Raw genomic sequence first — 25,310 nt, forward strand, 5'->3', positions numbered from 1 at the left:
CAGCCCTAATGAGTTTGTGTTCTCCGATTTTTTCTAAAGCCTGTCATTTTTGACATATGTCACAAACATATGTTTTTTTAAATGGAAACCATACTGGGCCATGACTTCATAAAAAGCGCCATTTTTTAAGCTTTTCAGCGATATAAGCTATAATATGTTTTTTTTGAAAAATTATTAAGTTATAGCCAATTCTTATCTTTCTTGACTAACTTCACTTAGTTGGTTTGGTATTCTTATTCTGTTATGATTTATAACTTATAAAAAGACAGAATATACTATTAAACGGTTCTTTACAATTTACACTAAACAAATTAAAACCTAAGTAAATAATATTACTACATACACTTTAAGTTATTTTAGAAAATGTTCAAAAAATCCGCCATTATTTTGAGTACCTACATAAATGCATCTTTTAAAAACTGAATTACTAGCTATTCTCGCAGAATGACCGGTCGGCTTAATTAAACTCCTCCCGTACCGCCTCTTAGAGTGTCTCTCTTAATTCATAAGATCTTTTGTAGACCTTGTTGTTAACCATAGTTGTTAACCATAACGAATATTTTTTTTAAATGGATATGGCAGGTGATCGAGGGGCAATGGGTCTACCATTTCTTTCATCATGGGGGGAGGGTCATAATGAAAATCATGTTGAAACCACTCTATTGATGCGCGAGTATTTAAATTTAACTTTTCTAACATGTCTTGAAAACTCTAAAAAACGTAAGTAACGTTCACCGGTCAGCGTATCCTCGAAAATGTCTGGCCAAGAAAAGTTGAACCTATAATCCTACACGCCTTTCTCATTTGACAAATTTATATTTACAATGTTTGTTTATTTTAATTTACAACGGTTGGATGTGACAGTTTCACATTTCTGAAAGCAACGACGATTGAACTTCTTTCCATGGCTAAATAAGTGAAATTGTTTAAAAATGATAAGAATTAAGTCTAACTCGATAATTTTTTGAAAAAAAAACATATTATAACTTATATCGCTGAAAAGCTTCAAAAATGGCGCTTTTTATGAAGCCATGGCTAACTATGGTTCTCATTTAAAAAAAACATATGTTTGTGTCATATGTCAAAAATGACAGGCTTTAAAAAAAACGCGGACACCATCTTATTAAGGATGTGATTATCTACAACTTTTATCTGAAAACTTTTTGTCTAAAATAGATTATAATGGAATTAGGGACAATTTTTAAAATAGCTAAAATTTGTTTTTTTCGAAATACCTAGTAAGCCATGAACTTTTTCAAAAATTTGATATGCGCATTTGCGCATATTTATGAGCCCACAAAACTGCAATTCTTTCACCATTTAACCGACTCTCTATCTCCAGTAGTTTCCGATATACCCATAGAGAACATCGTAGGAAACTCCCCTGTAGTTTTGCTGGCTTTTATGACAATTTATTTAAATAGAATGAAATACTAACTTGTGTTATGATGTGTGGTTCACTTATAAATTATTAAGACACAATTAAAATAAATGTAATAAATATATTGGGTAAAATTTTATAAGGATATATATTTGATTATTTCAGTTCACGACATATCCAAAAAGGTTCTGTAATATAAAGTTTAATACTTACCTATTATGTCGCTCTTCAGTAGATAATGTCTTTAATTATTTTGTATGGATTATATTATCAATGAATGTATAAAATGGAACTACTCGACATTTTGTGTTTCTCCAAAATCCAAAAGTTTTGGGAAAAATGATCTTTAGAGGCTTAGCTTAAGAGGCTAAATTCTTTCGCCCGACATGTGTTTGACAGATGGAAACGTACACCTAATAGACAAATATCCTCCACTTTTCTGACTGATAAGCATGTAACTTAAGATTATAGTCCATATAATTAATGAAGAAATGACAAATATGATAGATACATTTTTAGAGGCAGTTTAACAAAATCAGATCAGATTTCGCTCATAGTTACCATAGTAGGACTATTATTAATATGTATTATGTATATTATAATCTGAATATTATATTCAAGGTTATTTCCTGTGATATATATTTTTAATATATATTTAGTTATTGTTAAGCTGTAATAATATTCACATGAGGGCTATTCACCTTTAAGATTAAAAATTTAATGGGTGTGGCACGTCAGTATTTGATCGATGTATAAACAATATTTTTTTATATACTCCTTCGATTGATGAATTAGTTCCCAAATGAAGCCAAAATGTATGTTGAGTATAGAAGTTTTATTTGTATTTAATTTTTAAAAATACTATTTATTTAAAGATTTTCTATGTAGATATATCTTCTGATAAAAATGTATTAAAAAAATGACTTGCACGAGTCTTAGAACAAGACCAATACCCTTGTTTAAGGCCAATACTAAGACTGGACCATGCAAGACCACCCATTACACCGCAAGATTAAGACCAAGAAAGTCTTGGTCTTGTATTTTTGTATTGATACTATTATGTTTTATACTTAGATTATTTCTATAATCTTTAATCTACTTTTAGATTATTTCTTCTAATTTTTGCATTGTAGGTACGAGTATAAGAAATTGTTACACAAATTTTTCTTTAATACGTATATTTTGTACCTTTAAAACGAGCAAGTTTTAAAGGTACATTCAAGATTTTCATTAGTAATTGAACTCAAAGATAATTAGATATATAAAAACCATATTTTATTTTCACATCTCTCATATACATACGTTTATTTTTACGAATATTTTAGAGTCCATTTTTTTTAAATTAATGTTATATTAAATTATTTTTATTTCTTTCATCTGTCATTTTCTCTTCTGACTGGCAGAATCTGCATATGCCTTTATAAACAAAGAGCATGTACAATATGATCGAAAAAAAACGGCGTCAGCGATGGCTCTGAAATAAATATTGCTGTCATTTTATATGTAAAATTATATGGGAAATGGCATTGATTTAATTTCAAAGGCAACTTGACGAGGTTTTTTTAATCAATGGTATAATAAACTATATAGGTATTTGTAGAATATAGAATGAGAGGCAAAGAAAAAAAAATTAAGCAAAGAAAATAAAGTCCTCCTACTCTGGGTGCCTGCTCACAGTGCTCACCAAGGGATAGAAGGCAATGAAAAAGTAAATTATCTAGGAAAGGAGCGAACACTCCACTAACTGGACCAGAACCGTTCTGTTTTCCAAACGGGAACCAACTGAAAGCGGAATCTGGAAGACTCCATCCGTAACTTGGAATGGGTGTCCTCCAACGCAACGGTTTTAGACACTCGAAAAAGTTCATCAGAACTTACGACTGAGAAAAATCAAAGGTTTTCCTTGATTTAAGTAAAAACTATCTTCGGATTGTCGCGGGCTTTCTAACAGGAGACTGTCTCTTCAACGAACACCTCAGTAGGCTGTAGCTGAGAAACAACGGCGAATGCAGATTCTGTGGGGAAAATAGGCAAGCACCAGAACACCTTATCACGTGCACAAGTGCGCCGAGACGACGACCACTCGTGCCATGAACTTTTGTACGGCTGATGTTGAGGATGGAGAGCTGGCTTCTGTGGAGCCGTCTCAGATACTGGCTTTTGTTAAGGCCCTGAGACTGTATGATGAGTTATAACTCATGAAAGGGGAACACACAATAGATCTGTAGGGTTGCGGTGATTAACTCCCCTCCTAAACATTCTACATATAGGTATTTAAATAATGTCTATACCTTCGTGGTATTTCCGCTACTAGAAGAAAATCTAGAAAATAAAATTGATATTTTTTGTAAACACCTCTACGTTGATCCAACGGAGACCAACTTGTCAGTGATATTTTACTAATAAAACAAATTTGACTAACGGACAAAAAATGCTTACCGTTTCAGGAGGTATATAACAAAATAATACAAATAACAAAGAAAAATCTATTTAAAATGTCTCAATACTCTACTATTTCAGAACTAAACTTATTTGCATATGAAGTCAAACTTCAAACTTATTCCTACATGATAACAATTATTACTCAAAGAGGTAAAACCAAAAAGCTCCAAATTTTCTGTATAAATGTGATAATTTTTAGTTTGGAATTAATTTTTATTTACATTATGTTATGTTTTTTTTTATTTTGTGTTTTATAAAATTATATGAGCAATATATTACTTTGTTAGTGGTGTTTACAAAAAATAACTGTTTTATTTTGTAGATTTTCTTCAAATGACGAAAAGTAGTTAAATAGACTTCTGGCTATTTAAGAAAATATATGCTTGTTATACCATATTCATAATTTCCATTTTACAAAGTCTTAGTTAAAATACATAGCAGTTGAATAAAAGCTAACAGATAATGACAATCAATGAACATTGGAATACTTTTTCAGACCAAAGTGCCGTAGCCCCTAAGTTTACTGATATAAACTTTACCGTAACACTGTGGTTAAATTGCTCGATATCGATTTGATTTTGAAAACAGAATGAGTAAGCACAAAAAGTTGTTACGATATTCACTTCAAAGAAAAGCTTCCTAAAAGCCCAGCCTAAAATATGATTGTCAGTAAAAAAGTAGTATGTCATACAGAAGTTTAATAAATTTTTTGAAATTAAATATGTTTTATCGAAACATTAAGAGAGGACAAAAAAAATAAAAATGTAAACTTAACTATAGGAACTAAAGAGTTAATGTTAATGCGAGTGTCAATGTTTATTATAAACATTTTCATTTTTGGTTCGGAGCTGCAATGTTTATATTAAATGAGATTTGTGCAATTTAAGGAAAGTTTGAAAAATTAAGTAGTAATTGCTTAATTCCTTATCTGACTTGAATAAAAATAAAATAAGCGTTAAATCATATTTCACCAAAAATAAATCGTCTCAATATCGCTAAAAATAAAATAAGCATTGCTCCATTAGCTCAATATCATGCATCACAGTCATAAAAAGTTGCCCTTTCAATCCACAAACGTCGTAACGATTTTCTCTAGAGGCATCGCTATAAGGGTACACTGTATTGATTAGAATACGTTTCGTTATTGTACAGGGTGTCCCGTTTTGGTTGAAATCATACGGTATCTCTGTTATTAGTAGAAATAGGGAATAGGGAGAAAGAAATTACGGTTTGTACAGACCTGTCCTACTTTTTTGTCAAACTGAAAATGCAAACAAAATTTTGATAGCGATCTTCGTTTCTAAGTTACAGGGTATCTTTCAAATTTTGCAATTTTTTGATACCTCCTGTATCACCGTTATTGTGAAAGGTACCGAAAAGGTGAAAAATGTTTCTAGTAGAACTCGTTCCATATAGAACAAGGTGTCGTAGGCTGTTTTTCTATGGAAAAATATTTTAGGAGATATCGACTCATATGTTTACTCAAAAAACACCGTGCAATATACCGGGTGCGTCTCAAAAGTGGGTCACCCCCTATAACTCTTTTATTTTTTCAGATAAAAAATCGAGATTTGGTATGTTAGCATTTGAAGTTTCTTTTTAATTAAGATTGATTGACGCATTCAATTGTTTTCGGTCACTTCCTGTTTCACCGGAAATAACTACACCTTTTGATTTTTAAATGGCACCCTCGGTATTTTTTACTTTATTCTATAGAAAATAACACTCTGAATAGAATGACATATCATATGTCAACTTTTGACATTTTCGCATGTGGTTTATTTGACATTATAACTTGCGGTTCGTAACGAAAATTTGACTCGAAATACCAAGTGTGTGGTATCAAATTATTCGTAAAAAATGCCTTTTCCAAATATGCTAATGAGCCACCCTCGTTCCATTTGAAAAAATTGAGATATGATTAAAAATACGATTTAAGCATTTTCTATAACTGGCCAGGATAAGACACTAAAAACATTAGACGATAAAATCTATTTTTCCAAGGCTCCTTGATTAAGAATTAGTGTTTTTAACATAGCCGTGGCACTCTATAGATTGAATTTTAAAATACGATTTTTTATTAAGCGAGAATGTCAAAAGTTGACATATGATATGTTATTCTATTCAGAATGTCATTTTCTATCGAATAAAGTAAAAAAATACCGAGGGTGCTGATTTAAAAATCAACAGTTGTAGTCATTTCCGGTGAAACAGGAAGTGACCAAAAACAGTTGAATACGTCAATTAATCCTAATTTATGTCATAGACTAACATACAAAATCTCGTTTTTTTATTTGAAAAAAATAAAAAAGTTATAGGGGTGAGCCAGTTTTGAGACGCAGCCAGAATTCTTTACATACTATATGATCTAGCTTCAAATTCTTAATCAAAACCTTTCATTAAAACATAATTTTCTATTAGTAGGCCATGGATAATAAAAGAAAATAAAATGACACCTATTTAATATAATATTCATACAAATATTAAAATTTTGTTTGGGGCTAAAATAGGTTACTTATAAACTTTTACCACTGAATCTCTGAATATATTTATCAAATATTTACACTTATACCTGAAATCTATATCAGATATTAAATAAAATCTCTCTTTTCTTCACTAGTAATGGAGATGCTTTCAACCGTATGATATCAGTTATGTAGGTATATAATTCGTTTATATAGATAGGTATACATTTATCTTCAGAAAATTAACATAATCTGTTGAGAATACCAAGTCCCGAACACATGCTAAATTGTACTTGACTATAACAAACGATGTCCAAATAATAACGCATACCGTAATATTTTTAACATGATATCTGAAAACATTAAATCAATTTACTCTGAAAAAGTCATTTTGGTGACATCTCTGTTTTTTCCTTTACCCTTCAAATATAACGATTTCTAAAAACACGACTCTATCGAAAGACATCGACGAAATTAGCTAAATCCTTTAAAAATTATTCCAAACAGGTAGATAATAGTAGAATCAACAAACATTTTAAAAGAGACATGTTTGCCTTTTGGTACCGTGCAAATATTCATTTGGGTTGACAATAAGGTTCATTTCAAAAACTCAACCAGAAATTTCAATGTTATTTCTGATATTACTTAGTGTCTATGTTACATCTTAAAATGGTTTAAATAATGATGGAATTTAGTAGTCATGAGTAGATTTCGATCTTTTTTAAAGATAATTTAGTAAACTCTGGGATATCCACTTATCAGTTCTTTCATTTTTATCTTTGATTTTTATATCAAAAGGTATATTATAAGCTTTTAATTTTTTTAAACACTCTAAATACTTTATCAAAACGAAACCAGTTTTTTCTCACAAAAAAGTCGTATAAGCCATACCGATAAGAGAATTTTAAAGACCTCCATGTTATCTGGGTGTCAACAACACCGCCGATAAGATTTCACTTGTCAAGCCCGTTATCCATCTTTATAAAATCTCTAAGTATACAAGGAAGAAGGTTATTATACAATATAAGGTAACAATAATCAACTGTGTTTAAAATTTATGGTATACTTGCTGGTTGCATATTACTAGAGCATACCTACTACAATAATAAAACGTATCTAAAAAGTATAGTGCCCTCTCAGTGCCGATAACGATTTTCACACCGTTAGGGAGGGTATTCAGCTAAAAGAAGCCCCAAACAAAGTTTCCTCCTCTTGACTACTGACCGAAAAAAATCATTTTAAATGGACTAGTGTATGTGTGCTCTTTTTTTCTTAAAAAAGTTTTTTGCGTCAATAAGATAATAAAATGGAATCTTTTTGACAGAATTATCGGGAGAACATTCAAAAACACTGGCTTTAACGAAAATGGCCCTATTTGAAAACCTTATGGAATGCGATTCACGAAAACTGGAGGACAAGTTGTTGTTCTTGAAAAATTACATCATGGACAAAACTGAGTGCGCAGAAGATCAATCTGTATTGATTCATAGAAAACTTTCTCAATTCAACTCATTATTCAAACAGAAATATGAAGCAGCCTACATACGGGAAAGACTTATTGTCGTGATCCTTGATTGGACCACCGTCGTCACCAATCTTGTAGTCGCTGCCACCAAATGTTGTAGTTCTCTATTTGACTCGTATCACCACTTGTTGGGAATGTTATTCTTTATTTTTTTTATAATTAAATTCTTACTAAGTTGTTATCCAAATTTCATCTTAAGGTAATGGTTCTGTTTATTTGCATCACCCATCTTTCTGAGAAGAATAATAATGTTGATGGTATTTTTCGTACCTTAAATTCTTTAGGCATAGCCGTAGAATAAGGGTAAAAATAATATTTTATACAATTTGTCGAATATACATATACATATAACCATATTAAATGTATGTTCACAACATTATATCTCAAAACCAAAGCTGGTTAGAAACAGTTCTTAAATTTCCAATATTTTCCCAAAACTCTTCGAATGTATGTAACAGTAACTTGCAACTTTGAGCTCAGTAGTATTGTATGACGTTTTACTATTTTGTATTTAAAATTATTTCTAAGTTCAAAAAACAAAAAGAACTAAGCAAACATATCAATTATTGAAATTAACGATGTTATTCCTTCAGCACGCCATTTGATACAAATCTTAATTAAAAAAGTGTCGATAACGTAATTAGGTACTTGTTTTTCTTGAAAAACATCAGCAGCATTTGTATTACAAAGGTTTTGTATCTACATTAGTTAATTAAAATATTGATTATATTCCAGCTTAGATACAAACTCACGAGATCATCCAATTACCTTTATTTTTTATTACCTAATCCTATTTATTTTTTATTAATACTTTAGTCAAGTCATTGCAATATTTATTAACAAGTCTGTTAACAAGTTATCTTTGTGCCCCATTATCGAAAAAAAGACGTCAAAGACGGTTGGAGATCCATGATAATTTTAGCGAGAGCAATCTCTAGATTAGGTCATTTACGAAAAATTGACTTAAAACTTTTCAAAAATCAACATTAATTTTGGAAAGATTAAAAAAGGATAGACCGTTTCCAGACCTACAATTCTATGTACACATTTTTTTTAAAATATAAATACAAATATAAATATAATATTCATAATTCTCAATATAAAAATAAATTACAACCTTCGTAAGACCACCTGGCTGTAAAAGCCATTAAAAAAATTGACCTCGCCAAAATTATCATCGATTGTCATTCCCCAGCCGTCTTTGACGCCGTTTTTTTCGATGCTATGGTATATTTAGGGGCGGATGTGCCTACCAGGATGCCATTATTTACATAATGCATCGGTTGCCTTACTGGTTTGAAGCATTATTAGGTTTAGTTAACATTTATGTAGTTTTTTCACATTTAGTAATACTCGGTTATAGTGAATTAAAAAAAATGAGATATAGGCATTATTTACAGAGATTTTGTAGGTTGCCAATCTTAATTAATTAACTATTTGACTTGATAAGAACATATATATTAAATTAGATCAGACTTTAACAGTTGCATTTATAATCGCATTGAATATGATGAATTTTGTACATACAGGGTGACCAATATTCCCTAAATTAACTTAAATAACATTCGTAATAAATATTAATATTATTTATATAGGGTAGTAGTACTTGCATTGGCTCGTTAGCATATTTGGAAAAAGCATCTTGTTACCAATAATTTTTAGTCCCACATACTTGGCATTTCCAGTCAAACTCTCTTTATGAACCAAAGTTATGAACACAGCCATTGCCAGGATGCCACCCCAGATTGAAATTTAAAATACGATTTTTTAAGCAAAAATGTTAAAAGTTTACATATGACATGTCATTCTATTCAGAGTGTCATTTTATATCAAATAAAGTAAAAAAATACCGGGGGTGTCATTTAAAAATCAAAAGTTGTAGTAATTTCCGATGAAACAAAAAGTGACCGGAACTAATATTGAATACATAACATGGTTAGCGACATGGTTAACATGGCGAGGCAGAAGTAAAATGTTTTAGGTATTGTGGTGAATTAGTGTTTAATTTTGCTGTTGTAACACCAAAGGTTTCAACATTGTTCCAACCCCGAACTGTAATTGAATACGTCAATCAATCCTAATTTATGTCATATACTAACATACCAAATCTCGTTCTTTTTAGCTGAAAGAAAAAGTTATAGGGTTGACCCACTTTTGAGAAACACCCGAAATATATATTTTTAATTTTTATTAAACAAAACATATTTTAACTTGGTTCTTAAAACTTTTATGGTTAAAGTTCAATTATTACTCTAGTCGATATAATTCGAGGAGGGAGAGGTAAATAATTGGCAAACACATAAATTATAGTAATAGAAATATTATGATGTTTATTGGTCAATTATGGATTTCTGTGTAATAAATTTTGGATTGCTTATTTTCATATTGATTCAATATCGAACTTTTCTAAATAAATATTCAAGTATTTTATAAAATTATTTAGATAATTTATTTCATACTTCATTGATTAGATAAAAATTACTTAATTTTTATTTATTCTTGAACTCATTATGGCGCGTGTCTTCGTCTTGTACTATCTTTCAAATGCAGTGGAGTATATCAGTTATTTACTTCTTTTAAAACGATAATGTTAACAAGAACATTAATCAAAAATATTATACTAAACAGAAAATTTATAGCTACTTGCTTGATCCTTGTTCATTATTATAAAAAATACAGTAAAGTCTTAATACATTTTTTTTCAATATCACTGCTATTATTCTTTAATAATATAGTAAATAAACACAAAACACTATTCTAAAGACTACAACTTAAAATAGTAATTATAATTAAGTACCTACGTTTTATAAGTTGTTAATATACCCTTTCAAATTACACTGTTATTATACCGTACTAAAACATTCATTATTTACTATATTAAATTTTTATGTTATTTAAAGCTGGTGTAAAATATAAAACCTGCACAGTAAAATAACACGATAAATATTTATTTTCTATATCTACTGTTATTAATATTGCCCAATAGGTTTCTATCAAGAACAAAACCAACAAAATAAAAATTATACTTGTTAATACGGACGTCATTGTCAGTTTGAAAACTATCTGCCCTATAAGTATGCCAAACGATCGACGCTCTGCCTGCCAAAAAGTATTCCAAAACATCATTTCGTTACATCAGTGTATCACAATCGAGTTATATTTTAAGATTATAAGTCTCTAAAAATATCGGACACTTTTCCTATATCTATTACTTAATACTAGGGTCGCCAGATTGTCATAGCAAAATTCCGAAAGGTAAAAAAAATGAGAGCAAAACGAAGCTATTCCACATCGCGGGAATAGAGTGTTGAATCTAAATTAAAACAAATCATAGTCAAGAGATATTTTATTGACACAAGCAGAAAAACATCAAAAACGAAGGTAGTTATACCGGGTGTTTCTCAAAAGTAGCTCACCCCTATATTTTCTTTTATTTTTTCAGATAAATAAACGAGATTTGGTATCTACGTTATGACATAAATCAAGATTGATTCACGTATAATTGTTTTTGGTCACTTCCGGTTTCACCGGAAATGACTAAAACTTTTGATTTTTAAATAACACCCTCGGTATTTATTTACTTTATTCAATAGAAAATGACACTCTGAACAGAATGACTAACTAAATAGTATAAACTTTTGACATTCGCTTTTATAAAAAAAATATACCTATTTTAAGTTTCAATCTAAGTGCCATGGCTGGGTTAAAAACACTAATTTTTAATTAGAGCCTTAGAAAAATAGGATTGATCGTCTAATGTTTTTCGTGTCTTGTCCTGGCAGTTAAAAGATGCCCAAATCGTATTTTTAATCATATCTCAATTTTTCAAATGGAATGAGAGTGGTTCATTAACATATTTGGAAAAGGCATTTTTTACGAATACTTTGGTACCACACACTTGGTATTCCGAGACAAATTGTCTTTAAATTTATAGACATGACAATTTAAATTGAAATATAAATGTTATTTTTTTAATTAAAAGTGTTAAAAGTTGACATATACAATATGTCATTCTATTCAGAATGTTATTTTCTATCAAAAGGAGGAAAAATATGCACGTATATTTTTTTTATTTTGATACCGTATCACAACCGTATTATACAGGGTGAATCTTAAATAAGTGCAAATATTTTTAGGAGTAGTATATTTCGACCCCAGGAACTCGTATGTTTTATTTCGCAAAAATGAGATGCTGAAAATCGTGCATTTTTTTTAGATTTTGCTGTGTATATTTTAAAAAACTTTTTAGAACTGCTTGTTCAGCGCAAATTTTTCCACGGTACCCCAATCACTAAAGTTACGGCACTAAAGGGATGCAAATACAGAAAAAATCCGGCGGCTCTCAACCTTTTTTAACAATAAATATTTTTCTTCAATAACTCTGTTATTTTGGACTTATTTGAAAAACGGTAAAGATAAAATATGTTTCTTTTATCGAGTTCTACCAGCCCTGAAAATATTTGCACTTAGTTAAGGCTCACCCTCTATAATTCAATGTCTAATGATGACAGATGAATAATTTCACAGCCGTTCGTAAACGCAAAAATAATATTTAATGACGAGGAACCACAAGATCGACAAATTTTGAGGATGTATTTGGCAAAATAAAACACTAATTCACCACAATACATCAAAACACTACTTTTGCACTGAAACTATTTTAATTTGCTGTTGTAACACCAAAAATTCCAACTCCCCAACTTTAAGATATGTTTTGTTAAAGATTAATCTTCAACTTTATTCAAGAGCTTTCCGAAATAACAATTTTTTGTCATTTTTGGTATATGTATATAATAAAAACATATACCGGGTGCGTCTCAAAGTGGCTCACCCCTATACCTTTTTTATTTTTTCAGATAAAAAAACGAGATTTGGTATGCTAGTATATGACATAAATTAGGATTGATTGACGTATTCAATTGTTTTTGGTCACTTCCTGTTTCACCGGAAATTACTACAACTTTCGATTTTTAAATGGCACCCTCGGTATAGAAAATGACATTCTGAATAGAATGACATATCATATGTCAACTTTTGACAATCTCGCTTACTAAAAAATCGTATTTTAAAATTCAATCTAGAGTGCCATGGCTATGTTAAAAACACTAATTCTTAATCAAGGAGTCTTGGAAAAATATATTTGATCGTCTAATGTTTTTAGTGTCTTGTCCTGGCCAGTTTGAAAATGCTCAAATCGTATTTTTAATCATATCTCAACTTTTTCAAATGGAATGAGGGTGGCTCATTAGCATATTTGGAAAGAGCATTTTTTACGAATAATTTGATACAACAGACGTGGTATTTCGACTCAAATTTTCGCTACGAACCGCAAGTTATAATTTCAAATAAACCATATGCGAAAATGTCAGTGTCAATGTCAAGTTGACATATATGATATGTTATTCTATTCAGAGTATTATTTTCTATCGAATAAAGTAAAAAAATATCGAGGGAGCCATTTAAAAATCAAAAGTTGTATTCATTTCCGGTAAAACAGAAAGTGATCGAAAACAATCGAATGCGTCAATCGATCCTAATTTATGTCATATACTAACATACCAAATCTTGTTTTTTTAACCGAAAAAAGATAAAAGTTATAGCCAAATTTTGACACGCACCCGGTATATTTTGTATGAATGACATAAAACGCAGCAAAAAATATCAATAAAGTTCAATGACGATGCATTTCAAATTACATGAAAAAAATCAACAATACCTGTAGTACAACAATTAATTTTATTTGAATATAATTAGATTATATCAGTTTTAGGTAGTTATTCTTACTATTTTAGGTCAAATTTGTTACAAGATTTGTTACCAAACTTGTTGAGGCTATCCGAAAATTTCCTAACCAGATGAGAATTTACTATATCATGAAGCAACATTAAGTTAGACGGATGATCTTAGCAAGGTCAATAGATAATAGCTATTGGAAAAAAAGCAAAAGCAAACCGTTCGAATTGAATATTCTCGGTGCACATAATTTAAACGTGACTAGTAACAAAACGTTTAAAAAAACTACTGCATAGCTTACTGACGTTATTATGCGATTATATTCAATCAATGAGAATTATTTTCATTTAAGTATTGCACTCAATGAAACCAACAAACAATTCAAAAAAATTAGCAATATAATTGATAGCGTAAAATAATAGTATGTCAAAGATAGAGAGTGTTATAAAATTAAAAAAAATACCCTGTATACGTGTAAAGATTTTATACACGTGTATAGGGTTTTCAGATATATTTAGTACAATTCCTCATGGCTTACTAATTGAGGTAATATAAAATTTAACTGTAGGAATTGTAAGGTTTTACCAGAACCACCAGAAAGTATAATAAAAATAAATAAAAAAAGATAATCAGATAGTTAAGAAAATGTTAACTTTTTTTAATGGAACCTCCTATATATTTCAAGTTTCTTTGAAAGATCTTCCAATTTCAATTGCCTACCTATTTGATTTATACCTGGTGCGTCTTAAAATTGGTTCACCTTTATAACTTTTTTATTTTTTCAGATAAAAAAACGAGATTTGATATGTTAGTATCTGACATAAATTGTTTTCAGTCACTTCCTGTTTTACCGGAAATGACTACAACTTTTGATTTTTAAATGGCACCTTCGGTATTTTTTTAGTTTATTCGATAGAAAATAACATTCTGAATAGAATGACATATAATATGTCAACTTTTGACATTTTCGCATATCGTTTATTTGAAATAATTGTAACATGCGGTTTATAACGACAATTTGACTCGAAATACCAAGTGTGGGGTATAAATTATTCGTAACAAAATGCCTTTTCTAAATATGCTATTGAACCACCCTCGTTCCATTTAAATAAATTGAGATATGATTAAAAATACGATTTGGGCATCTTTTCACCGGACAGGACAACACACTAAAAACATTAGACAATCAAATCCATTTTCCAAGGCTCCTTGATTAAATATAGTGTTTTTAACACCGCCATAGCACTGTAGATTAAAATTTAGAAAACGATGTTTTGTTAAGCGAATATGTCAAAAGTTAACATATGATATGTCATTCTATTCAGAGTGTCATTTTCTACCGAATAATGTAAAAAAATACCGGGGTGCCATTTAAAAATCTAAAGTTGTAGTAATTTCCAGTAAAAGACGAAATTGAATACGTCAATCAATTCTAATTTATGTCATATTCTAACATACCAAATCTATTTTTTTTTTATCTAAAAAAATAAAAAAGTTATAGGGGTGAGTCAGTTTTAAGACGCACCCGGCATTTGTGTGAACCGTTTTTGAATTAATCTGGTTTAATCAATGCAAGGCAGCTTTCACTTTAGAGCAGCATCAAAAAGTGTGTTTAACTCTTTTTTAGCCTAAGAATGTTATGGTATTTAATTGGCAAATATTCTTGAATTGCTAATAAACGCACTCCCCAATCGTTATCAAATAAACTTTTCCTAAAATAACATTGCAATCAAATATTAAAGGTAATAAACATTTTCAATCAGGGTGCCACATCTCCTACACTGGGTGCCTGCTCACCAAGGGATAGAAGGCAATGGAAAAGCAAATAATCTAGCTAGGAAAGGAGCGAACACTCCACTAACTGGACCAGAACCGTTCTGCTTTCCAAGTGGTAACCAACTCAAGGCGGAACTCAAGAACTTGGAAGATTCCATCCGCAACCTGGAATGGAAATCTTGCAATGGTCTAAGACACTCGAAGAAGTTTTGAGGGGTTTATGATCAAGAAAAATCACAGATCTTCCTGGGTCTGAGTAAGAACAATCTTCGGATTGTCACGGGTTTCTTTAACAGGACACTGTCTCCCTCAATGAACACCTCTGGCAGTAGATTGAAACTAAGAAGAAACGGCGAATGCAGATTCTGTGGGGAAGATGGGGAAACACCAGTACACCACCTCATCACTGAGGTGCTGAGACGCTGACAACCATTCAAAAGCCATGAATTTTGATGCCGGACTGATATTGGAGATGAGAACTACCCTCTATAAAACCGTCCCAGATACTGGCTTTTGTCAAAGCCCTGGGACTGTATGATGAGTTATGATTCAAGAAAGGGGGACACAATGGATCTGTAAGGTCGAAGTGATTAACCCCCCTCCCACTCATTCTAAATTCTAGGGTGCCACATTGGCATCTATACCCAACTTTGACATTTTGATCGTCTTCCAATTGAGAATAACATGCTATATATCCACAGTATACAGTGTGTCCCATTTTAGTTGAAATCATAGGGTACCTATCTCCGTTATTAGTGAAGATAGAAGGGTGCGTTTTGCACAAACCTGTCCCACTTTTTCGTCAAACGGAAGATGCTGCAAACAAAAGTTCACATAGCCCTCTCTTCATTTCCTGAGCTACAGGGTCTTTTCGAAAATTTTACAATTTGGGACACCCTCTGTTATTGTTAAAGGTGTCCTGAGAAGGCGAAAACTGCTTATTGTAGAAACTTTTACGTAGAATTTGAAGTATGTAAATTGTTTCTACCAAAAAATATTTTTTGAAAATATGGGTACTAAAGTTATGTTTTTTTCAAATGGAACACCCTGTATATTTCATAAATCATATGATCTGTCTTATTATGAGCTTCTCAAAATATATATCACTCTATATTTGATTTTCACCATTTAACTAACAATATTTAAAATCTATCATTTTCTGCCATTAGTAGGCCCTGATAAATTATACAACGTAATAAAACAAAATTTTAAAAAAATACTGCAAATAGTCATACATTAAAATTCTATTTGGATTGATATATTTTACTCTTTTAAACATCTTTATTACCACTGAAACTGTGAAATATAATTTTCTTTTTTTAAACGGGATGGATTTGCAAAGTATGTCAAAGATAGACTAGTGTTATAAAATGTAGAAAAAAAATACCCTGTATATAGCCAAAGATTTTATACACGTGTAAGGGTTTTCGGACTTATATTTAGTGCAATTCCTCATGAAAGCACCAATTGAGGTAATATAAAATTTAACTGTAGGAATTGTAAGGTTTTACCAGAACCACCAGAAAGTAATAAAAATAAATAAAAAAAAGATAATCAGATAGTTAAGAAAATGTTAACTTAACTTTTTTAATGGAACCTCCTATATATTTCAAGTTTCTAGAAAGATCTTCCAATTTTAATTGCCTACCTATTTGATTTATTTCTGTATTTCAAAAAGTCCCCAAAATCAGAAATCGAGAACGGCGAACTGGGAATCGAGGAGGGCTATCAATATGCGCTCATTGGTCCTAATTCATTGATTTGAAAAAATAATAATTTAACAGTATTCTAATATTTCCATAGTTAAATGAGGGGGGAATGTTTCCCATCTTATTGAAAGAAATATATTTCAACGTAAAATTAGCATAAAGGAATATCTAAAATTGATACGATAGATTATTCTTACGTATGCCACGTATTCCAAGATTTACTAAATAGCCGTAGAGAGTTAAGTTTCTAATATATAAAGAATTTATTTGCGGCATCTAAAATAAAAACCAGAGACAGATACAGTATAAACTTTAATAATCTTTTAGTTTCTTTTATTATCAATCATGGCCTACTAATAAATATGATATTTTAATAAAAACTTTTAAATATTGCAGTAAATAGTGAAAATAAATATAGAGTGATATATATTTTTGAGAAGCTTATGGCAAGACAGATCATATGATTTATAAATATACAGGGTGTTCCATTTAAAAAAACATAACTTTAGTTCATATTTTCAAAAATATTTTTTTTGGTAGAAAAACAGACTACGGCACTGTATTCTACGTAAAAAGTTCTACAATAAACAGTTTTCACCTTCTCGATAGCTTTAACAATAACAGAGATACAGGAGGTGTCCCAAATTGCAAAATTTTCAAAAAGACCCTGTCGCTCGGAAACGAAGAGGGCTATGAAAATTTTGTTTACGGCATCTTCCGTTTGACAAAAAAGTGAGACAGGTTTGTGCAAACCGCGCCCTTCTATCTTCACTAATAACGGAGATACCGTATGATTTCAACCAAAATGGGACACCCTGTACATCTAAATGTCGCATGCGATACTTAAAATAGGGATAATCTGTTAACGAAATTATGAGACACGACATTTTTTCGATTATTGCATATTTATTATTTGCTATTTCATTGTATTTCGTTTCTTTTTCTTATCCAGTTAAGAAATACATAGCTAATAAATTAGGATTTACCAAATAGCTTGACCTATAGCTATATCTCTAAAAAATAAATGTACAAATATAAAAAATATTTCGAGATAACTAACAATCAAATTGCTCTGATACTAAACATTTCTCAATACATAAAATTATACATAAAAACACAATATTATTTTACATGTATTTATATGCCATAATAAGGTATCTGCCTCCGTGTTCGTATTAGATAAATTAAAGATACTATATAATTGACAAAAAAAACGGCGTCAAGTTGGCTAGAAATGACGATCGATGACATTCAACTACATATAAAAGAATAACTCCCGATCACGCTGTTTATTTTCGATCGTATGGCATGTTAAATAAGCAGAAAATTTGCAATAAACTTATAACCAACTAACTTACCAATATATTATGTTTTACTTTAAATTATACAGGGTGAGTCTTAAATAAGTGCACATATTTTCAGGGCTGGTAGATCTCAATAAAAGAAACATATTTTCTCTTTACCAAGTCCAAAATAACTTAGTTATTTCACTTTAAACGTTATTTTAACAAAAAAAAAATTGGCTTAAATTTTGAAAACCATGTGATCTTGTGTTTTTTTTCCTGTAAATTTAATCTGCTACCTGTGTTACCATCCAAAAGCATAGTAGTATCTCTAGTAGTATCAAGAAATATCATCTTTAACTAAAAACTAAATATTTCCCAAATTTTTTCAAAAAATTCCAAATCGCGCAAAAAACTTTCATAATCGTGTTTAAAATAAAAAAATAAAAATATTTGCACTCACTCTGTATATATACAGGGTGGCACCTCTCATACGCTGCGGAGGCTCCAAGGAGAACGACAGTTTATATTGAAATCAAATTTGTGAACATATGTAGGTTAATTCAGAGCACTTTTTAAAAATATAGAGCTACAGTTTTCCCCAAAAATGTTACATCTAGCATCTAGTTAATTTTTGTTACATAATTATAGGTTTATATCTGGTTTAAATTCTGTAATAATTAAAATATGTTTTAGACGTGTATCTTTTTTATTACCGTTGAGTATATTACTCTATAATCTTTAATTTTTGTTAAATTAAGAAAAGGTATATAACACAGCCGCCTAGATTTTTTTCAAATAATAAAGATCTACTGACGCAAAATCATAAAAATTAAAATATCTAGGAAAATATTTTACAACCTTAATAATATTTTGATTAAGATATTTAAATTACCCATTGAATACAAAATGAAAGATATAGTGGGTGTTCAATTTAAAATAAAGGAGTAACTTGCTTTTAAAAGTGACTAATATTCCATATTAATTTTATCTCACCCTTTATAACTTTTCGGGTCAAATTTTAATTTGGTTTAACACACAATGGTTACTGTAATTAAATATCAGGCTAGACATATATAAGGTCAAATAAAATTTAGGTAGCTATTATGAAAATTTAAAATTTACTCTTCATTTTCACAAAATGTGAAATATGTAAAAATAGATTTTAGGTATATGCTTCTTTAATAAAACTCACCTTTATTTTTTTCCTAGAATCCGAAAATCAATTAATATATAGGGTGTTCCATTAGAAAAAATACAACTATGATGTGTAACTTTTTTGGAGAAACCCTGTATAATTCTATATATTTTTATAAAATGCTTTCAGTTAACCTATATATGCTGCCAAAATTTCATTTCGATATAAACAACCGTTCTCGTTGGAGCTTCCGCGGCGTATGAGAGGCGCCACCCTGTACAGGGTTGATCAAATTCGACGCTTTTAAATGGAAACACCCTTTTCTATAGGAGATAGACAAAAACTAATATCGGTGTCTGGAGCTCAATTTTTGTCAAAAACATGATGGTGAAAACCGCATATCGATATCTGTTACCGTTTCGGAGTTACGGGGTGTTTTTCAAAAATATGCATTTTTAACAAATCACTGTAACTTTTTGCTATGGAAAATTTTGTATTTTTATGAAAACATTTCCAAAGCACCTTTTACGTAGAATTTAATGGTTTAAGTATAATTTTTTAAAATTAATAATTTAAGAATTATCAACAGAAAATTTGATTTTTATATAGGACACCCTGTATATTTTTAATTTATTGAAAAGAATTTAAAATTACCTTTCCAAAAATATAACACACTTGATATTTTGCTCGATTCCTCTTCGAGATATAGAGTATATAAAAATTCGCCCGCTTTAAATAAGTAGGCTTTGAACGGCACCGGCTGTAATGCAAAAAAATTCTAGCTGTGAGAATCAATTAAAACGAAAATAATATTTGCTATGAGAGATGCAGAATTTTATAATAATTTAAAATATATTTAACCAACATCAACACATTTAAACTATATCTAATTACAATAAAAATAAATAGCATTATGGACAGACGGGGCAGTTTTTGAACATTCCTCGCGGAATTCATTAACTCAGTGGGGGTGAAAGATACCCTTTCATAACTGCTAAGTATTTTTAATTCTTGTCTAGATTATACGGCAGAATAAGGAACCTCGACGGCCAACGGCTGGGATCTTGGTTAGCTATCCAATTATTCTTGAAATTGGCTGCAAAAATTTGCTAATAACTTCAGCGTTCAGAGGCGGTGCGTCGTCTTGCTGGAAAAATATGTTTTCGAGTTCCATTAAGTGCATATCATCAATAAGGGGTCCAAAGCCTACTAATTAAAAGTGGCAAACTTTAAAAAACTCTGTATTTCGAAGGAGATTATAACAAAATATCAAGTGTGCTATATTTTTGGAAAGGTAATTTTAAGTTCTTTTCAGTTAATTAAAAATATAGAGGGTGTCCCAAATAAAAAATCAATTTTTCTGTTGATTACTCTTAAATTATTAATGTTAAAAAAATTATACTTAAACCATTAAATTCTACGTAAAAAGGTGCTTTGGAAATGTTTTCATAGAAATACAAAATTTTCCATAACAAAAAAGTTACAACGATTTGTTAAAAATGCACATTTTTGACAAACACCCCGTAACTCCGAAACGGTAACAGATATTGATATGCGGTTTTCACCATCATATTTTTGATGAAAATTGAGCTCCAGACACCGATATTAGTTTTCGTCTATCTCCTATAGAAAAGGGTGTTTCCATTTAAAAGCGTCGAATTTGACCCACCCTGTACATTTTTTATGACATAAAAATTAATGATGTAATAAATATTTAATTTTATGCCTTTTCAAAAAATGAAACCATGCGTAAAAATCTGATATTAAAAAAAAATAGAGAAAAAATTAATTTTAATTAACATAAATTGGTAAATATACCTAGGCCACAGAAAAAGTATAATTTGATAAAACTAACTTACCAACAATGTCGAGAGCTCGCCATCTAGTCTTCCTCGCCCTTTTGCCCATTTTCCTTCAATCCACCCCCAAATTTGCTGATTTTTCTCTTATCGTCCGCCACTTTTTCAAATTATAGCATCATTTCTTTCGAAACAGTCTCTTAGTTAACCCGATGAATTAATTTATTAAAACAACCTTCGCAAAGTAAAATATAAATTAAACGTATACCGAAAAACAAGCCGGCTTTTTAAAATAAATTAGTTAATTCGAATATTTTATGAATTTTCAGTCGATAATGCTTTCCAAATGATTTTTCTCCTTTTCAAACGTCTTCTAGAATTTTCCGGCTTTTTTATTTCGATCTGTAAACAAGGTCTATCTTCTTTTCAAATTCTCTCTTATTTTCTTATTTATGTCCCGCGTCTTATTTGAAATCGCTCGTTAGAATATCACATTAAAAATCACATATCACCAGTTTCTGTATTGACGGTGGCCTATCTTTGGGGGATTTAGAGCAGCAGCAGCAACGACATGTTACGTAAGAGTCTTTTCAGTGAGAAACCAAGTAGTAACAAACGACAAACGACATTATCGACTGAAACGAAAGCGGCGAATGTCGGACACACTAACCTATCTATAGAGCGCCCGAACCGATATATTTCTGGCGATCGGGACTAGTCGGCCGCGGTCGGGAATCGTGTTGATCCTGCTGTGCCCGGTGGATGGCAGGAAGTTGGCGCAAAAAGAGACGCAGGATAATGCGGAAGGATCGCAGGCGGCGCTGTGCCGAGCGCTTTGGCGAAGGAGCGCTTTCGCTCAACGTACGCGAAATCGCGACCGTTAATTGCGCGAAATTGTGTAATTTTGTGATTGTTTTGCAGGAGGTCGAGGTTAAAAATGGAATCAGTTTTTGATTTTTTTATGTTCTAATTATCACACATTTTTATGAATATAGGCTTGGTGCATTTCAGCTGATTTCAACAAATTCCGACCGCAGCGCTTCAAAATATTTAGTTTTATTTTTATTTTTAGAATTTTCACAAATTATACTTCCTAACACTTTTAGAATAATTAAATAATACATTTTTCGTATACTCCCTGTAAAAAAACCGTGTAAATGTATACAGGGTGGTGATAATTTCGATGCCCAACATTGGCATCTCAGAAACTACGAGAGATACGAATTATTGGGTTAAATGGGACAAAAGTTGCGTAATTAGAAGTTTGACAAACACCAAGAATACCCCGGTATCTTGATTAGTTTCGGATTTATGTAAAAAAATACGTTTATTTTAAATGACAATATCTTCAGAACTATTGTACCGTATGATCGAAAAAAAATGGCGTCCAGTTGGCTGGGAAATGACGATCGATAACATTTCCCATATAAATTTACATATAAAATGACAGCGATCTTCATTTCATAGCCATCGTTGACGCCGTTTTTTCTCGATCATACGGTATCTATTGCAACGTAAATGTTTAACCCTTCTAGATTTCGCACAACAATCAAGTTTTTGTTTTCTTATGGTCGCCATTTTGAATTTTTATACTCTCAGATAGAGCGAAAAAAAGTCTATATGGTGGTATCTAATTTTTATTCATTACTATGTAAATTCACTAAAAAAATAGATTTTTTCAAAATTCGCCGAATATCAAGTCTGCCTAAGAAATCCAATTGACACCATGTCAGCAAGTTATTTTTTGTTTATTCTATTAAGTGTCAAATCTGGACGCACAAAAATTGAATAGTAGAGTTCAATACAGAACTTAAAATTTTCTTGTCAAGAATTCCAGCCCAGACGCTCAAAGAATAACTAAACTAAACGTTCTCAACCTAGTGTGAGTACATATCATTTGTCCCCTACCCCTCGTCAGAGGTTTTACTTTGTTCAAAGAATATATTACTGTGGTCTGGTTTCTCTAATTAAATGAGGATTTATTTTTTGCATAATAATGTGATTTTCTTTCTGTTAAATGTACCAGAATTTGTAAATAAAGATTTTCCGTCCATAATATTTTTCTAGAAAAAAGGAGGCCCTTGAACACTTTCCCGAAACCATTTGCAAAATTGTAATCTTCTCTCGTGATCACCAGTATGTAAAAAAATGTGAATTTAGTTGTCATTTTTATGTTTTTTTTTGATAATTTTCCCTACATAAGAATCACTTACACAACACTCTATACTAGATCACTTTAATACTAGAAGTTTCTGGATTTATTTCAATCTGAGCTGGCACATTAAAATCATTAAGCTTTTTAAAATATTGTTTCCTCTTGTTTCTTAAAGCTACCAGCAACTGCTAAATTTAATTAAATTAAATTATCCTGGGTGCCGGGCCACAGCGGCATCCAAGGCAACGAAAAAGCCGATGAGCTAGCTAGGCAGGGATCATAAGCATCCTATCTTGGACCAGAACCAGTACTGGGAATACCGAAATGTATGGCCCGTAGTGCACTAAAACTCTGGATCAGGGAAAAGCACAATGTCCATTGGAGAAACAGGCACAGCAAGGCTTTTATCCAAGGACCTAGCTCTAAAACCGCAAAAGAACTGCTAATGCTTAGCAGGAATAAAGTGCGGATTACAACAGGCCTCTTGACTGTCAAGTGTTACCTGAACAAGCTCAACCTGTATCAAGAAAGTCTTTGCTGCAGACTCTGCGATAAAGATCCTGAAACAGCGGAGCACATAATATGTCATTGCGAGGCTCTGGATCGCAAGCGACACTTTTCGTTTGGGAAAGCTAGGCTAGAACCGGAGGAACTATATGCTCCTATCCTATCGAGGACCTGCATAAGTTAGTGCAAGGCACAGGGATAGGAGAATGGGTGCAGATATAGAAGGGGGATAAACACAATAGGCCTCACAGGTCGCAGTGTTTCCGACAGAGGACGGCCCCTTGTTATGAAAAAAAAAACCGCTAAATTTCTTGAAATCCTTGCGAAAATAGTACGATGAGGCTGCGTCCTTTCAGGATACAATGTTCTATCACTTGCGCATAACCTAGCCATATCGGAAATTCTATTATTTTTAAGTAAACATCATACATATCTCGTGTTTCCTCACTTGTAAACATATTGTTGACTGTTAATACATTTTACACTATTTACTATAAATATTTGTGTCCAGATTTGACACTTAATAGAGTACCTAAACAAAAATTAACTTGCTGTCATATAAAGTGCCAATCGGATTTCCGGAATATTTTAAACAGGCAGACTTGATCTTTTGAGCGAATTTTTAAAAAATCTTATTTTTTAGTGAATTTACATAATAATGAAAATTAGATACCACCGTATAGATTATTTTTTGCTCTATCTAATAGTATAAAAATTCAAAATGGCGGCCATAAGTAAACAAAAACTTGACTACTGTTGTGCGAAATCTAGAATTAAGGCTTAGAAATTTTCTGAAAACGCCATTTAATTGGCCGAGGTCAAAAATATAAAAGTACCAACTTACGTTCCAATAGATACAATATTTCTGAAGCTATTGTCATTTAATATAAACGTATTATTTTTATTTTTTTGACATAAATCCTAAACTAATCAAGATACCGGGATTTTCTTCATAGGTGGTGTTTGTCAAACACCTATTACGCAACTTTTATCCCATTTAACCGAATTCGTATCTCTCGTAGTTTCTAAGATGCCAATGTTGAGCATCGAAATTGTCACCACCCTATATATTAGTTGTTTACGATATTTTCCCATGGTGGCAGCACCGGCGGAGAATGCACCAAGCCTATAGAATTGGTACTCTATAGGCTTGTGTGAAGCTATTGCTGCTTGTGGTCTAAGATCCTGCTGCAGGATTATTATTATTACGTTCATCGTTCATCGTATTTTTAATCAAAACCTAATTTTTACGTATATTTATGAATAGGAGAATATACTTTTAATACACTTATTTTTTATAGGTACCCTACTAGGGCGCCTATCATTTTATCATACTTTTCACATGGACGTGGCTATTCGTGGCTATTAAATTCAGTAAAAAAAACATTGAAGGTACA

At 31.1% G+C, this 25,310-nt stretch overlaps 1 protein-coding gene across 2 annotated transcripts in view; it reads right to left on the reverse strand.

The window, feature by feature from the left end:
- The window catches only part of LOC115876000, a 155,701-nt gene extending 133,742 nt beyond the window's left edge, over window positions 1–21,959 (reverse strand). The window contains exon 1 of one of the 2 annotated variants that reach the window (XM_030891649.1): window positions 21,312–21,959. In XM_030891649.1, coding sequence (XP_030747509.1) covers window positions 21,312–21,360 — 49 coding nt within the window. In that variant the 5' untranslated portion in view covers window positions 21,361–21,959. The remainder of the gene's footprint in view (window positions 1–21,311) is intronic. The other variant, XM_030891650.1, reaches the window with a different exon arrangement.
- Between the last annotated feature and the right edge of the window lie 3,351 nt (window positions 21,960–25,310).

The sequence above is a fragment of the Sitophilus oryzae genome, unplaced genomic scaffold, assembly GCF_002938485.1.
Source record: "Sitophilus oryzae breed Bouriz unplaced genomic scaffold, Soryzae_2.0 scaffold_1396_pilon_pilon, whole genome shotgun sequence".
Classification (NCBI taxonomy): Eukaryota; Metazoa; Arthropoda; class Insecta; order Coleoptera; family Curculionidae; genus Sitophilus; species Sitophilus oryzae.